The sequence below is a fragment of the Lobosporangium transversale genome, assembly GCF_002105155.1.
Source record: "Lobosporangium transversale strain NRRL 3116 chromosome Unknown BCR41scaffold_20, whole genome shotgun sequence".
NCBI classification, from domain to species: domain Eukaryota; kingdom Fungi; phylum Mortierellomycota; class Mortierellomycetes; order Mortierellales; family Mortierellaceae; genus Lobosporangium; species Lobosporangium transversale.
In genome coordinates, this window is record NW_019028998.1 from 334,591 (window position 1) to 350,471 (window position 15,881).

The window sequence follows — 15,881 nt, forward strand, 5'->3', positions numbered from 1 at the left end:
CAACTTTACACTACTTTTTCTTTTTTTTCTTTTTACACACAGTCACACAACACAAAATTTATTACTTCATTCATGCCAGTGCTTCGTTGGATGCTGGCATTAAGCTTCGCATAGCAAGCGAGTAGACCAAGAATGTAGCTGCATTGCAAGGAAAGGCTCGGATGACCGTAGCGTTGACACCTCTAAAAAAGACTCGGAACCCTTCTTCCTTGTATAGTTGCTTAGTACAATCCCATACTCCTCTAAACTGTTTTGATTTAGATATTGAATCGTGCTGTGATTGGATCCTAGTCTTGATCACATCTATTCATAGAAGGACCCTCAGTAATTGTCAAAATCCAGTTTAAATTAAGCAAGTGAATACACGATAATTCTTTAATGGAGTTGGGATTTTTACCTGTGGGGTAAGTGCTCATCCAACCCGCGATTCCTGCAAACCCTCCTGCGACAACAAGCCTTGCGCTTGATAAATCTTGCGTGCGCTGGCCTTCTGGTGTCAACGCTCTACAGAAGATTTCGTAGCTCAGAAAGTAAGGGCCATATGATGTTTCGCGTAGGATTGTGGACCATAGCCCACGATAGCATGCTCGAAGGCCACCCTGACGGTATGTTTGCTTAAAGCAATCCATTGGCCCTTTATAGAAAGTGCCTCCTGAAGAACCACGAGATCCAGCCACTTGGTCTTGGTTTTGCAGGCGAATTTTTGATAGTTCCATCGGACAGCTGATAAAGCTGTTAAGGTGGCGTTTGAGTAGACATCAGTGCGTCAGTTATACATCCATCATAAACGTCTTAACTATGGACCACCATAAAGTAGAACAAATACCTATTGACGACACCAGATCCTGTGCCAGCCAGGAAAATCTGTGTCAGCGTGGGATCGTCATTTGGATTGGCCATCTGGATGTCCATGAAGAAGCCGTACACGCCAAATAGCAGTGCATTTACCAATGCAACTCCGACCTATCAAAAACACCAATGAAGCGTATTTTAGACACATTTCTCGACATGTAAAAATTGAATTGGAATCTTGTCACGTTGTTGGTCTGTACAATAAGAGACAATTGACCAATCTTACCATTGGAGAAGCCTAGACTCCCATATTTTTTAATATCAGTCGGAGTCAAGAAGTATAATATATGTACGCGTCGTACGCGAGGTGAATAAAACATAGAAGAAAGAGATCAATGCCTGGATCATACTCCTAATTAAAAGCTGCATTTACACGAAGTAACTGTCTTACCATGCCTTTATAGAGACCCTTCACCTAAGCGGTGAATAAAGACAGTAAATCATTCCAACTGTGTCAGCAGATCAGTTACAATAGTCTGACAGCAAAGGTTGGAAACGTTGTTAGCGTTATCCTATACTCACCTTCTCTTGTCTCAATATTGTAGTGAAGCAGTTCCATGTCCCTGAATATCTACTAGCTAGTTCTTTGGATTGTAGCCTAACTTTTACGGTGTCTATTAATTATTAACCGAAGTAATGATCAGAAATGGAGCTTCCGATGAGACTCAATCAAAATTGATTATGAAATGGAATCTTACCCCATGGATGGCCAACACACAATCCTGCTATACCTAAAGTTTAGATTTTTTTTTTTTTTTTTTTTTAAGACACATGTTGTAGTGGATGAGTATGTCGTAATTAATTGTTCTCCTTCGCTTAGTTTCAAAAGGCATGGTACAAGTTTTTTGCTTCTTTTCTTTCTCCACAGTTATACACCGCCATTAAGTTCGTTGTCTTTGCTTGTTTGCTCTGTTGCTGTGCTCATTTACCTCCTATTGTCCCTGCAATAAAATTGGATGTCCAGTCACCTCCACTAGCTGCAAGAACATGTTAAAAACAAAAGAAAAAAAAAGGCGTTAACATTATGCACATATTAATCAGTTCCTGTCCGCTTTATTTGTAACTAGAAGACAGTTGGCGTCTAGAAGCGGTGTACGCTCGTTCAATTTTATAAATATTATGAATGGTACTCTTAGCTATTTTATCGTGATAGTAGCTCTTCTGTTAAACACTTGGGTCTTTTAGTCAATTTTTCAATAGTGATAGAAATGACAGGTCGTATAGTTCCATTTCTCCATGGTTTCTTACGTTCTTCCTGTGCATGTACCAAGGTGATGTTTTCGTCACAGTCAAGCATAAGCAAGGTAGGTTATACGAACAAGCGATGTTGGTTTTGATAAGATCGATAAGCAGTGGTAAGTTAATTAGTAGGAACAGTGTAGGTAAATGTGGCAACTAATAGGGCTAAAAGATTATGGAGTGAGGAGTGAGCAAAAAAAGGAAAAAAAAGAAATAAAGTGTATTTGAATGCCTTTTTGAATGAGCAAAGTGAACAAGAGATGAAATTCGAGAAAACAGATCACAAAGAAGGGAAAAGGAGAAGCAGAAAGAATGAGGAGGAAAGAAAAAAAAAAAAAGAAAAGAATGTGGAGAGACAGTCAGACAGACAGAGACAGATACGAAAGAAAAGAAAAAGCAATCAGGGGAAGGTTGCAGTACCGTAATAGCAACTTTATCGCCCAAAATGGAAGGAGACACATTTTGTTCCCACATCCCAGGTGTATCTGGCACGAGGTATCACTTGCTCACAGACGATTACACCATTGTCATCTCTCCCTCTCACTTTTCATGGCCGCGATCCTTCTACTTCTTACAAGTATGTTTGCTCAAATATAAACTTTTAAACAAACAGGACCGCATGATCTCTTGATCACTACGGTACCTAAAGAAAACACTACCGTCAATCATATACCAACTGCATCATTCTTTTTTTTTTTTTTTTTTACTCCAGTTAGTTCAGACAAGTATCATATATACTTCGGTAGAATCATATAGACACATAAACTGACCGTTATTCGGTGAAGATTTATTCATTTATATCACTTATTTACTCTTTTCTTCCTTGACTGAAAAGAAGTGGCGTTCTTTATCTCTTCTTTTCAGTTTCTAATGCGCCTCTTTGGTTTGGATCTGGCCTCTATTGATTAGAATTTCTCTATCTTTGGCCCGCCAGATAAATATGTTGTCCCTATCAGGCCTGTCTGTACATGTACAGTATGAGTATGTTACACAATTCACAGAAAGCACCTCGTCACAATCTTAAGATGCATCAGTTTCCCGCGAGCATGCTTAGTAACATGAGTGTCCGCAAAAATCATAGATGGAGCCTGGTTCGAACCCATTGTTTTCAAGGCGACAGTGTCTCGCTCGTCGTCTTACCAAAAGCGTAGGGGAATAAACATCAGTGATTTCTATACCGTATAGACTACACCGTGCATTCTATAACTTCTGGAGGTAGTGCGGCCACTCTTAGAGGCGCACTGAGCACGCTGCAGGTCATAGGAGTTATAAAGGTATCTGGAGAAGGATATGAATCTAGCTGTTGTCTTGTTATAATCAGACTATGGTTCTGATTTATAAGATGTAGAAGATCGTGTCATTGAATTCCATTCTCAATCAAGGCCCAGGATTCGAATTATGATGGCATGCGGCTGGTTAAGATTAGGACGGGACTAATGATGTCAACAGCGGGTAGCGGTATTCAGTGGCCCTACGCGTCAGAGTGAGTGTGTGACCGGTTCTAGCGACAAGTGCCCCTGCCCCACATTGCCATTAGTCTCTTCTCAAGCTACTCAAAGACCCCTTCCTTTGTGAAAGCGAGAGTGGTTGCCCCTTGCCACTAATTCGCTGCTAAAAATACCAAAAATATTTTTATTACTGGCAGCAACAACCGTTGCCGCTGCATTGTGGATTAACATGGAATATATATATAGTGATCAGCTCAAAGAAGGTATCCATAACGTTCTCTAAGCACCTCCTGAAAAATATTCATTTCGCTGCTCACGGCAAGATCTAACTTACTCTGAGGGTGGAGCTAATGGCGATGTGGAAGGGGAAAGAGAGACTCGGAATACGACGCTCAACTTTCCACTCTCTTCCAAATGGGCGCAGGATACAGTCAGGGTCCAGACGATGCACGGCCAACTGATCCGGCCTCTTCTCTAGTTGGTCTTCTAAAGAGTTTGGTTAGCCTTCCCACAATGATAGTCCTTTCTTCAGAGATCGACCTCCTCCAACTTCTGAGTCACTTGTATCTGAAGCGATGTTCATTTTGAGTATTCGCTACATTCTCTAATTCTAGCTGAATTGGCTACCAGATATGTTTTTCGCCATCACGTTGCAGCATCAATATTAGCAACTAATATGAATGCTTGCCTCAACTCCAATCCGCGCAGCAGCCTCTGCCATGAAGCATATTCGAACCATTATCATTCAGGCATGGTAAACTGATAGAAAGAGGCGATCGTTTGGATACGCACTGTACAATTCATTAGCAAGACAGAGTAAAACAGCTCTTCAGCATTCAGAAGTGTAAAGTCAACTCCTGGGGATGCTTCAGCTGGGATTAGCCATCAAAATGGCAGAAGAGACCATATGAAATCAGAATAACACCTGAATTTTACCAGTTTGGCTGGTAAAAGTGATTTTTTTTTTTTTTTTTTTTTTTTTGGATTATCCAAGTGAATCGTGCATGGCTACTCTAATATCATGTAATGCAGCACCGCCCACCATGGCCCAATAGATTGAAACGCAGGACAAGGGACGGAACTTTTCAGAACAACGCTCATTGCTGTATCAAAGATACCCAAGCAAATATGTTGCCTTCGAACAGAGACCCTATTCGAGGAGGTTTTTTGTCAATAATCAATTATTGGCTCTTCCTCTCCTATAAATCCTCCATACCAAGATTTATGATTCAATTGAAATGAGATCTATCATTGTACTTGCATATATAATTATATCAAATGGATAAAAGTCAGTGGTTGGTCATCCCACCTTTTTTCTTGACATTGCTATTTTCGATATCACATTCATCATCACAGTGTTGATGCTAGTTTTCTGAACACGATTAAGGCGTTTCATTAGGAGGATGGAGGGGGAATCGGAAAGGAACCAACTCTGAATACAAATATTTTCATATCAAACATCTGGAGCCGCTGATAACAAATTGGCAATGTCTGTCTGTGCCTGCTTTTTTATATCTTCTTTGTTGCATTTCCATGTGCGTGTGGAACCTTGTGTACTTCGTGCATGGGTCTTTGTCTGTCATACATACAATCCACATGAATCTTTGAAGCCTTTCAAAATGTATAAATGTGTATACACCCCATCGCTTTTTCTTGAATATAATTTACAAAAGGGCACTGGAGCTTGAGTCTGAGCCTGGATTTGATTTTCACTTCGTCCTCAAATCAAATGATAGGGCAAGATCACCGCACGAACCTTTTTTTAGTGTTTTTGCATGGTCTAAGGAAGCATGCGCCTGCCCCGTTGACCAATGTTTCTGCCAGCCACAGTTTTTTTTTATTATCCTTGACTTTGGACAAGGAATGATCTTTTTCACTTTCGCTCTCAATCCATCACTCTTTATACCAAATTCTCATTGTTTCATTTTGTTTATTTTCCAACGCCATCATTTTGTTCCTTTGCACGTTTCCACCTAAGAACCTTTTCGCTATAAAGTCACTACTACAATCATACACCAACACAAGCTATGCTTCAAGCAAAAACAACTGTAATCCCAACAGAGACATCAGATGTCAAGGTACCCTCATCTAGTTCATACTCGTTCCTCATCTTCTCTTCCTCTGTGTCTGGTATTTATTCAGCAGTTTACAGTATCTCGTGCCTAATTACCAAAAAAAAAAAAAAAAAAAAAAAACCACTATTTACACGATAAAAAAAATAGGATGTTGAATCCGCAACAAGCATCTTAGCTAGAATATGGCCTGAATATGACCCCCATGGATATGGTATCATGGCTGAGATGATGGAAACAGTCCTGAGGCGGGTTGAGAAGGAGCAGGGTGCATCGCTGCTAAGTCAGTCCAGCTGGGAGGAGTTAGGAGACTATATCGTGCGTGTTGAAGGCACCATCGTCAGCCAAAGGGATTTGAGTGAACTCCTCAGTCTTCTTCAGGGTGCACCACCTCCAACCACAGTGCCATCCGTAGAAATCCCTATCGTTGGTGAGGAATTTCACCAACTCACTTCTGTGTCTGGATTGGATATACCTCAGAATTATACCAACATTGGCCAAAGCGTCGAAATTCGGGATGGCGCCCACCAAAGATACGGAATGATGTCTCCTTTCTCGGAATCTGTATCGGCACAATCGACACAGCAATCTCTACACCCACGTCATCATCCTTCAGTCCATATTCGGCCCAGAGGCAATAGGCCGCCTATCCGGAAGATTTCACTAGGCGAATCAACACAGTCTCGTCCACGGTTTTCAAGGTCATCTCGTGGCTCTTCCTCAGGTGACGAGGATTCGGATAGAAGTGAGCATCGTATGTCGCCTTCCAGTGTAAGTCCTCTCAGTCACAGCGCAGTTTTTTTTTACGATTAGGCTATGTGTATCAGCTGGGAATTGGGATGTGTAGTTGTAAAGTGTGTTGTATCGTTAATATTCAAGCAAGGCAGGATAAATTTACAAACTAAGAGATCAGAGCATGGACTTCCCTATTTGTTAATATGCTCAATCAGTATTTCCGATTGACAGAGCGAGCAACTAATTTATTTGCAAATAATGTAGTCTGACCTCGCTCTTTATTACTTTTTTATCATTAGCCTGGCTCACGAGGATCGCGCTCTGATGCCTCGACTTCGTCTTCCAGTCCTACGATTGGCGATTCGAAGGAATGGCGAGCTAACTATAACAATATGAGTATCCGAGAGCAGAGTAGGACAGAGTATGAGGGCTATGGCCTCGATGCAGAATACGATTCGGTAAGCATGTCAGCCCAGCACATGAAAAAAGTTCGTTAGCGATTTTTTTTCTTTTAAAAAAACTCCTTGATGACAATAACTCAATGCATAGCGATTAACAAATATATACATTCTTTTCTGTCCGTCTCCTTTATGCTAAAATTAATATTGCTAGCCTGCCAACATAGAATCAGACCAACAGAAATTTTTGGCCCTTCAAAGAAAGCTCAAAGAGACTGAGCGTGAGCTTGAGTACCAGTCACGGGCCAACGAGCAGGCAATGGCTGCTAGTATGAACCAGCAAGAGATAGAAGAGCTTCGACGTGATGTAATCGCAAAGCGGCGTGAGATTGAGGAGTTTAAGAAGAATGATCAATATAAATCAGCTCAAATTGCAGAGGTATGAAGGAAGTAATATGGAAGTGCATGTTGTTTGATGACTTGTTCATCTTAATGAAAGCGCGTAAATTTGCTATCTTTTTTTACTGATGAAGTATCATGTATTTCTTTTACTGTTTATGTGTATCTAGCTGACGCAACAGATTGAAAAGAGCGAGCTATCAAGCTCGACACAAAAAAGTAATGCTGTAGCCTGGAAGAAGCGTCAGGATGAGCTTATGGAGGATAATGCCCGCATCCGAGAGTCATTGAAGCAAACAGAGGATGCCTTAAAACCACTAATCACCCGTCTTGCTACTGCAGAAGCACTTGAGCGCCGGGTAGGTCCATATCTAATAGTTTACATGGCGGTATTTAAGTTGGCTACTGCAAAACTGATATCATGGAAGATTGAACAACAATAACTCACAACAAAATCACATATGTTATTGACTGTTGAACACCAAAATTAGTACAATGCCGAACAAAGAACAAATGAGGAGTTAAGAGAGAGACTAGCGCAAGAAATTGCTATGAATGAAGAAATTAGGCAAAAATTAGAACTGGCAACCAGAGAAACACTTCGGCTCACGGAGCTTAATGGTGACTTGAAGAATGAGGTCGAAACGTTGGCAGGAGGAGCCAACACTTCCAGTTTGTCTTTTAGTCAGATTCCTGAGGCTTCTACTAAGGTAAGCAGAGAACAAACTATCTGCTGATTTTTGTTCAAGTTATTTTACTTGGTCAATTGTTTAATGATAAAACAACAACTAAATAAAATAATGGTAATCGCTTTGAACAGAACTTGATGTCTGAATTAGCCACTGCGGACCCCAAGTTCGCTCCAGGGATTGAGAATTCTGATGATGAAATAGATGTTGGTAGCAAGCATCATTTCAACTCTGTCTGTAAGTCAGCGATCATAACCCACTAATTGGCAGTTTACCTTGCTTTTTTAAATGAGTATTTACTGTGAAGCTTTGGGATTTAGCTAACTATTCCATGTCGATTATGCTCTTTATCCACTACAAATCATATAGCATCAGAAAAAGCGCTTCGATTACTGCAGGAGAGCTCATCGCTCAATAGAAAGTTGAAACGAACATCTTTACGTGATATTGACCAGCGATTCAAAGAGAGTGGACTCCAATCAGCTTTGAAGTATGAGGTCACGGATCAGCATGATACCCAGAATTTGACTGATATAACAGCAGCTTCACGAGGACAGACTGAGCCAAAAGAACAAGGGACAGAGCAAGAACTCAGTAGTGTTGCTACGAATTCAGTTGTGGGGAAGCATAGGGTAGATGATGTTGATTGTGTCTTGCCCCCAGAAGTACAAATTTTAGAGGCTAAAGAGGCCATGTTAAATCAAGGTCTGGAATCTCAACAAGAGTTAATTGAGACTCTATTCAAAATCCAAGAGGCTACACGACCCTTGGACACCACAAGCTTTGGAGCAGACGGGGTTATTCGGCAGAATGAGCCATTAGCCAAGTTACAGAAGAGTGAGCGAGCCCGTAGGCGCAGGCTCCATCGTACGTATTCTTTATTTATTTATTAATTATATGTTATTTTTAAAGGCACTGGAGGGAATTGTTTATCACCGGACACTGGGCTGACTTAAAAAGTTTTTGACAATATTTTGTCAATAGAATCACGCCTGGTTTCGTCTGCACCTGGTACATTGCCTGGATCAGTACTAACAGGCGCATCAACATCGACAGCTGTCAGCAAGAAGGAATCCAACAGAGTGATTACCAATGTTACTCTCGTATCTTTGTACACCATTGTCGGTTACATCCTTGGACTGATTACTTCCGTATTTTTGGTCGACAATGGTGGATACCATCCAGCACTCAACTATGGCCGACTGTTGTCGTATGAAGCTATGCAAAATGAGGCAGCAAATGTTATGGAGGGTGGGCCTGGCCGATTTAAAGTTATCGAGATTCTGGCTTATTGGATCCAGAACCTGGTCTGGCAGGCGGATGCAGGCTATGTCCCAACCTGAAGGAAAAAAAAAAAAAAAAAAAAAAAAAAAAGATGCATCTCTCCAAAATTTATTTTTTATGGGGTTATTTTTGGCTTTTTATTCAAAATCACATTGTTATGTCACTCCATTGTACATTTTTTCTTCGCTCCATGAGGCATTCATCTTAGTTATCTAAATTATTAGCAACTATTGAGAGAATAGGGCACGAAAACGGACATGCTTTTGCTTTTTGCAGAAAATATATACCATTCGCATGTTTATTCTACACACTCACTTGTAACATTAGCATGGCCTCACGTTTAGATGTGTTGTTTTTTAAAGCGTAAAATCAAAATCCTTGAACGATTGTTTAAATGCTACACTGTCTTTCCGCTCCTCATCTGCAGACTTGACACAACTCTTCCAGCTAGCGCGCTCAGGGGTATTCAGGACTTTGGCCATTACTTTACGACCAAACTGTTGGTCGACCCGCTGCTTTTCGGGAATAGGACAGACCAACATCTTGCCATTAGGAAGCTCAACCTTAAAGAAACTTTGGTCAGCAGATAAAGGCACATGATCTTGCCATTTAGCCACATGTTCTGGCTGCTGCTGCTGCTGTTGTTGTTCATGTTGACTATGGTTCTGCTTAGTATCCTTTGTGAAGAATTCATGCACATCCTCACGGAATTGACGTTCGATATTGTCATCCTTGCCTTGTGGTACTGGCAAGATTTGGATATGAGCATGTTGCATTCGACCACCTAGGCTCAGCTCCCATGTAACCATCGTTGCACCTTTAGACTCGTAAAGTTGTTGAAGTCCGTCCTTATATTTTTTCAGCTCTGATTCTAGATCAGCGCGTGCACTGGGATCGACATTTCGGAAGGAAGAATAGTGATTGATAGTAATTAATAGTACATGCCCACCACCGGGGACAAGAGTTGCTGATGATGTCAAAGTATCGGGAAGTTGACCCTTCGCCATAGTCATGTACATCTCTGTGCCTATCGAGACGATCAAATTCTTATCAACATCCGGATTGGATAGACAGAACCAACATGGCTGTGATGGTTCTTTTGCACCTCGTTTATTATTTTTTTCCGATCCCGATGCGCTGCCTGTTTCTCTTGTCCCTGCTCTTGCTCCACTCCCAGTTCCTAGATTGTTTGATTGACGGGATGCTGCCTCCGGGCAATCACGAATGAAATGACCTGGCTTTTGACAGATCTTACAAACGTACCCGTCGGGGACTGAGCGTACTCCTGAGGAGGTCTCCTCTTTGATCCTTGGGCAGTCTTTAAGATAGTGACCTGGCTCGTTGCATTTCTTACAGACATAGCCTTCAGGCATACGGGTGCTGTCGCGGCTTTGGTCATTCGTAGGTTGCCGCTCCACAGTGCAATCTTTGATAAAGTGACCGGGAATGTTGCAACGCCTACAGACATATCCTGCTGGAGGCTCATTCCTGACCCGCTTATTATCCCAAAAGAAGCTAGCTGTTTCATTCTGTGTGAAATAAAAAATATAAAATAAAATAAAATATGTCAGCAATGCGATATATTAAAAGGAATAAAGCACGAACAATGGTTTTTTTAGACTGCCTTACTTGGTCGAGTGGACGTTTTAGCTCTGCAGTGGTCGCTAATGGCGATCCTGTAGTCAAGTTATTAATCGAGTTTTTCAGCACCTCTTCGCTCGCATTTGCTAGAGGTACTAAATTGAATGCATAGAACCACCTTTGCTTATTCTTGTTGCCTACATCGCCTAACGCAATAAATCGAGTCGCATGATCTGCTCCATTAGTGTTCCTGTAAGGAGACCGTTCCCAAAACTGTCCTGAGCTACTTGCAAAATGGTACCGGGGCTGCAACGCGGCAGCCGCACGTGCAACAGGATGAGAAAATGTACTCGCACTTAGTCCTGTAGGGGCTATAGATGTTCCTGAGACACTGGATTTTTCAGCAGCGTTAACTAAAGGTACGTTAGGTTTATCGATCCCTGCTGGCCATTCATAAGACAAAAAGATGTCGACACCTCGTTTTGATGTGTCCATAATCGAACTGGGTTTTGAAAATTGAATGAGTTGATCAAAATTAGCCTTGGTGTAGTGCCCACGAAGCAATGACTTGTCGAACTCTTCATCTTCTGTGTCGGCTTCAAATACTGCAGTATCATAAGTCCCACTCAACGAAGCGATCTTAACAGATTGTGCTGTTGTCATGAGGCCGTGCGTCCCTGGTTTAATTGCGTTGGAATATTAAAAGACCCCATGTATGATTAGTTGATGATTCACAGCTGTTGTTGCAAATATCTTTAGAGTAACAGAAAGTGTAAGAGCAATGACTTGTATAGATGCTCTTACCAAGGTAAAAAACGTTGTTACACACTTCGCCCTGATTTCTGCCTGCCCTACGCTCAATAATCCCGGGCACGCCATTATCTCCATGAATAAAATAGGTGGTGATTGGGACTGCCAAGGATATCAAGATCATGGACAACAAAAAAAAAAAAAAAAAAAAAAAAGATAAGTTAAATAAGACAGTTTTGTACTTTTTTTTTGAGAGATGTCTTTATCTGTAAAAGCACTTACAGTCGAGCTTATTCTCTAGCAGTTCATCGATAGTTTCCATAGGCGTCTCTTTTGCAAAAAAATTTCCTGTGCAAAACAAGATATCAAAGGGCCCGTGCTTTAAGTTGATTGTCCCAACCTTTGAACAAAGGTTGCGTAGATCTCCGTTTGCTGATCCAACCACAAGACTATTTAGGGCCGCACAAGGATAAATAAGTTAGCGAATAAATAGAATGTAGATGTGTTATGATTAGCAATGCTTATAATTCGATTTAAGAGATGCTTTACACTTTCACTGAGTTCATGGTGGGCGTGAATCTAAAATGTGGGATGAGAAATGGAGACTTCATAACATGGGTTTTCTTTTTTTAAAGTAGGTCACGTTTTTTTTTTTTTTTTTTTTTTTTTTTTTCACATACATTTATACATTGAAAGCACTATCTGAATTCTGAGGGTCCTTGTTATCAAAAAAAAAAAAAAAAAAAAAAAAAAAAAAAAAAAATGAAAGCACTATCTGAGTTGGTTATGAAAATAATCGTCTGTTGACGACTTGAGTAATCAAGGTTGTATAGCATTATTACTAATTTTTGAAATCTTCAAATACATGCTTCTTTATTATTGGAGAAGACTTGGAATTGTTGGCATTCTCCCAACAGCATGAAGTGTCAACGCAATAACACCATGATTTGCAATAGCCTGAACAGGTATCACGGTAATAGCAATGTTTCCGTTTGTTTGTGTCATGACCAGCGGGAAATACTGTGACAGTAGCTCACATACAATCTCTTCAAATTGACAGGCCTTATGTATCAGTATGTCAAGGTAATATACTGTAATTCCTACTACATCCCCCCATCCATCTGCAATACCAGGTCCGTCAACTGCTGAGGTCGGATGATCTCTCAAGACCTTGTCCATTGCCTTAATAGCCGTACCCACCATAGTTTTCATCATTTCCACAATAATCAGAGAGTCACGTTCAGTTAGCTCGCTTGTGACATTCAGCGACAGTTTAGATGTTAACAAAGATGTGTCAGAGAATTGGATAGTAGAAAGTGCCATCAATATTGGAGACAGAAACCATGATTGTACACTTGTCCGCCATCGAGAATGCGTATCATTTGTAATATTAAATGAAAATGCTCTTGGTTGCAAAGCTCTCTTCTCAAGTTGATGCATATCGTCGTCATCTGTTTCATATCCATCTTGACCTTCTTCTGTTGGCCCTGTAGCAGCTTTTGTGATCTTTTCAGCGTAGACTTTTCCATGATGTAGGACGACTTGCCATTCAACCTGGGCATCCTTGGGAAGCGTTGGTACGCATACTACGAGCAGAGGAGCTGGATTTATCTGCTAAAGATCAGTCAATGATTGTACAAGTGAATGGTTATAAATAACTGTTCATAAGCACTATATTTAGGGATATTGGGTCGCATTGACATACTTTGTTTGCAATATACTCCCAAGCTGCTGTTACTGCTACAAAATTGTCAGCATGCCTAACATATGCTATACACAGCGCTGTCCGATTAGCAAGGTCCAATTGACGTAGGGCTGCTATTTGTGAAAGGTTTCGCAAAGACCAAGCTACTTCTTTAACTAGAGATGATGGCGCAGGAAGATCCAAAGTATTGGGAATCATCCCAATTTGTCCAGCGATGAATGCATGGTATGCTTGCTAACATTAACAAAAATCAATACTCTTGATTAGGGCACTAAATAGAGTCTCAGAATATAGGATAAACCAAACCGAGTGCAGTAAAATACCTCTGTTACTTGAGAATACGGGCCGATGTTCGCGGGTGCCCAGTAAGAAATCCCTTGTACATGCAGTGTCTGTCTCGGTTTTGGACTTGTGGCGTTCTTATGGATTGCTGTACAACTGACCTGAATGCGAACAGGGCTGGGAAGGTTTGCTCCTACACAGGCACGTGGAGGGGGATTGATATCGAAAAAGACCTTGTATACGCTATTTACAATACCAAAATCACCCATGTTTGAAACAAACACCTGCATAAAGACCACTTCTTCCCATGACAATCCTATCCGCTCTAGCTTAGCTATCATTTCACAAGTTCTTTCTAATCAGTTCAGAGTCTAAAAAGGATAATAGCTGTTCTGAAAACCATACACTTCTTTTACTCTTGATACCTTGTACATTCTGAAGACAGACAGCTGTCTCTTCCGCAATGTTTAAATACACTTTATCATTCGATAAAGGACTATCATACGCGGTTGTACCGCCGATTGCATATACAATTTTGTTTTGATGAACCGTAGAATCGGGTCGGCAATTGATGCCTATGGAATGAGGCACATCGCTTTTTTTAGGGCACTGGCTTGCTCGCTTCGATTCAGTAAATGTATCCTTGAGCGGCAACTTCGAAGACACAATATCTTCGATAGGCCTCATAATAGAATCAGCACTCCACAAAGGCCTCAAATTCATATCTGCTATCCAACTAGAATTCATGTCATCTTCGTATTTGGCCTCCACATGTAACTTTTTGAATCTCAAATAAGCGACTTGAGCAAAGTGGTCGTCCGAATGAATGGCGACCTCAGACTCATCCCTAAATAACGTAAAACATACGTATATATATGTTAATTTACTACAGCGTTCATGTAACTGAAGATGTGAACATCACTGTCACCGTTTTTGTACGTACACAATGATTCGGCGCTTGAATAGTGGGCAATCTAAGGTAACAGTTTCGTATTCTCCACCTTCACCGCAAATATGCAAATCGTATTCCTGGTTCATTCTGCAGAGGTAAGGAAGCATATCTTTAATCGATTGACCAAGATGTTGCCTTTTGAGCCCAATAGCTGCAATTTTGATCAAAATAGCATTGACTCCAGCCTCAACCATCTCATGCAGAAGTTCTTCTTGGTCCCTTTGCCATAGATAGGCTAGCGTCACAAGGCCTAGACGTGCACATCTTTTTTGCGAAATGAATTCAAACAAAATCATTAAAAAAAACAAGGCTCGGCATTAAAGTCATTGATCTGCGTAAAAAGGTGTAGCACCTATACGTACGTACACATTTTCAACGCGTATCCGCTGATAATTGGACAAGATGGCTCCGACACTTACAGCCTCGAGTCCAGGATGCGCGGTTTTGACTCTACTTAGCAATTCAAACAGATCCTCTGTTTCGTCTTCAGCTGTAACAATGTAGTCAGATCTTTGTTCGATTGGCGTGCCTTTGATTTCTTGGCGATAAAGAGGTAAGTCAAGACAGTCTTTATACAAATGGATTACATCGTGGCCCACAGTCTGATACATGTACGAATCAAGCTCATCTATTTCATTAAGAAAGAAAAAAAGTGTCATTAACATCGAATTAAAAAATTGATCATAAAGCAGAAACTATTGTCTCTATTCCAACCTCTTTTGTCTTGAGGCGTAGGGTAAAGGTTCCCAAGAGCAATAATTTGATGACCATTGGCAGCGCATTGCATAAGATTGTAGAAGCTATCCTTGCCGCCACTAAAATACCATCAATTTTATCAGATAGAGAGCAGAGTCTTGAGCACGGAAACAGAAAATGTACGTCTATATCATGTTATCTTGCTTACTCAAGTGTACCATTAGTCAATGAGTTTACCTGATCAATCCTAAAACTTTCATTGCTGATGAACGTATGATTCACTCATACAACGCCCGAAGAAAGTGTTAGTTACAATCTTATGTGGCTTACAATTATTTGCCACCAATCTTCCACATTCGTCAAAATAACACCTACAAATCCTGAAGACTCATTCACAGGAAGTGTCTGAATCCTTTTAAATGTGATAGACTATTTGTACCTGACGGCTGTCTACACTTTGTGCTTCATATGAAATAGAGTATTGTGACGAACTGAATACAGCTTTATTAAAAGTAGCATATGGACAATGTTTATAACATTTGCATAGTCCACATTCCCTTCAGCGGTGATGAAATGCTATAGCATCCTTCATACTATTCACTACTCACAGTAGTCGTTTTTTAACGTAGGCTACATGTTTGTACTTTAATTACTATCCATTTTACAATTCCAAAACTTGGATTTGGCTATCAAATATCTTGTCTAGAACGAGAAGGGAGTCCCGGTTCTAGGCTTGAATATCAAGGGAGCAGGCGATATCACGCGTATGCAAGCAATAATCAGTACCGAAAGACAGGTG

The 15,881-nt window shown here is 40.8% G+C and overlaps 4 protein-coding genes across 4 annotated transcripts; 1 reads left to right on the forward strand and 3 right to left on the reverse strand.

The window, feature by feature from the left end:
• Positions 1-35: 35 nt before the first annotated feature.
• BCR41DRAFT_354326 (mitochondrial carrier domain-containing protein) lies at positions 36-2,425 on the reverse strand. Its single transcript, XM_022024298.1, has 9 exons — positions 2,101-2,425; positions 1,782-1,829; positions 1,551-1,583; positions 1,375-1,466; positions 1,244-1,267; positions 1,079-1,090; positions 827-963; positions 398-732; positions 36-303 (listed from the first exon to the last, which is right to left on the reverse strand). The coding sequence occupies exons 1-9, from the start codon at positions 2,147-2,149 to the stop codon at positions 71-73; spliced, it is 963 nt and encodes a 320-aa protein (XP_021881050.1). The 5' UTR covers positions 2,150-2,425; the 3' UTR covers positions 36-70.
• Positions 2,426-5,486: 3,061 nt separating this feature from the next.
• Positions 5,487-7,841, forward strand: BCR41DRAFT_79569 (hypothetical protein). Its single transcript, XM_022031021.1, has 5 exons — positions 5,487-5,617; positions 5,762-6,382; positions 6,646-6,804; positions 6,959-7,183; positions 7,314-7,841. Exons 1-5 carry the CDS (start codon positions 5,567-5,569, stop codon positions 7,584-7,586), a joined length of 1,329 nt encoding a protein of 442 aa, XP_021881051.1. The 5' UTR covers positions 5,487-5,566; the 3' UTR covers positions 7,587-7,841.
• A 1,337-nt stretch (positions 7,842-9,178) lies between these two features.
• BCR41DRAFT_381072 (CwfJ C-terminus 1-domain-containing protein-like protein) lies at positions 9,179-12,036 on the reverse strand. The gene is made up of 5 exons (XM_022027291.1): positions 11,997-12,036; positions 11,730-11,896; positions 11,502-11,609; positions 10,746-11,374; positions 9,179-10,645 (listed from the first exon to the last, which is right to left on the reverse strand). Exons 1-5 carry the CDS (start codon positions 12,011-12,013, stop codon positions 9,473-9,475), a joined length of 2,094 nt encoding a protein of 697 aa, XP_021881052.1. The 5' UTR covers positions 12,014-12,036; the 3' UTR covers positions 9,179-9,472.
• A 261-nt stretch (positions 12,037-12,297) lies between these two features.
• Positions 12,298-15,358, reverse strand: BCR41DRAFT_323110 (hypothetical protein). The gene is made up of 8 exons (XM_022021499.1): positions 15,320-15,358; positions 15,101-15,201; positions 14,753-15,014; positions 14,378-14,650; positions 13,860-14,281; positions 13,476-13,768; positions 13,153-13,386; positions 12,298-13,061 (listed from the first exon to the last, which is right to left on the reverse strand). Exons 1-8 carry the CDS (start codon positions 15,340-15,342, stop codon positions 12,324-12,326), a joined length of 2,346 nt encoding a protein of 781 aa, XP_021881053.1. The 5' UTR covers positions 15,343-15,358; the 3' UTR covers positions 12,298-12,323.
• Between the last annotated feature and the right edge of the window lie 523 nt (positions 15,359-15,881).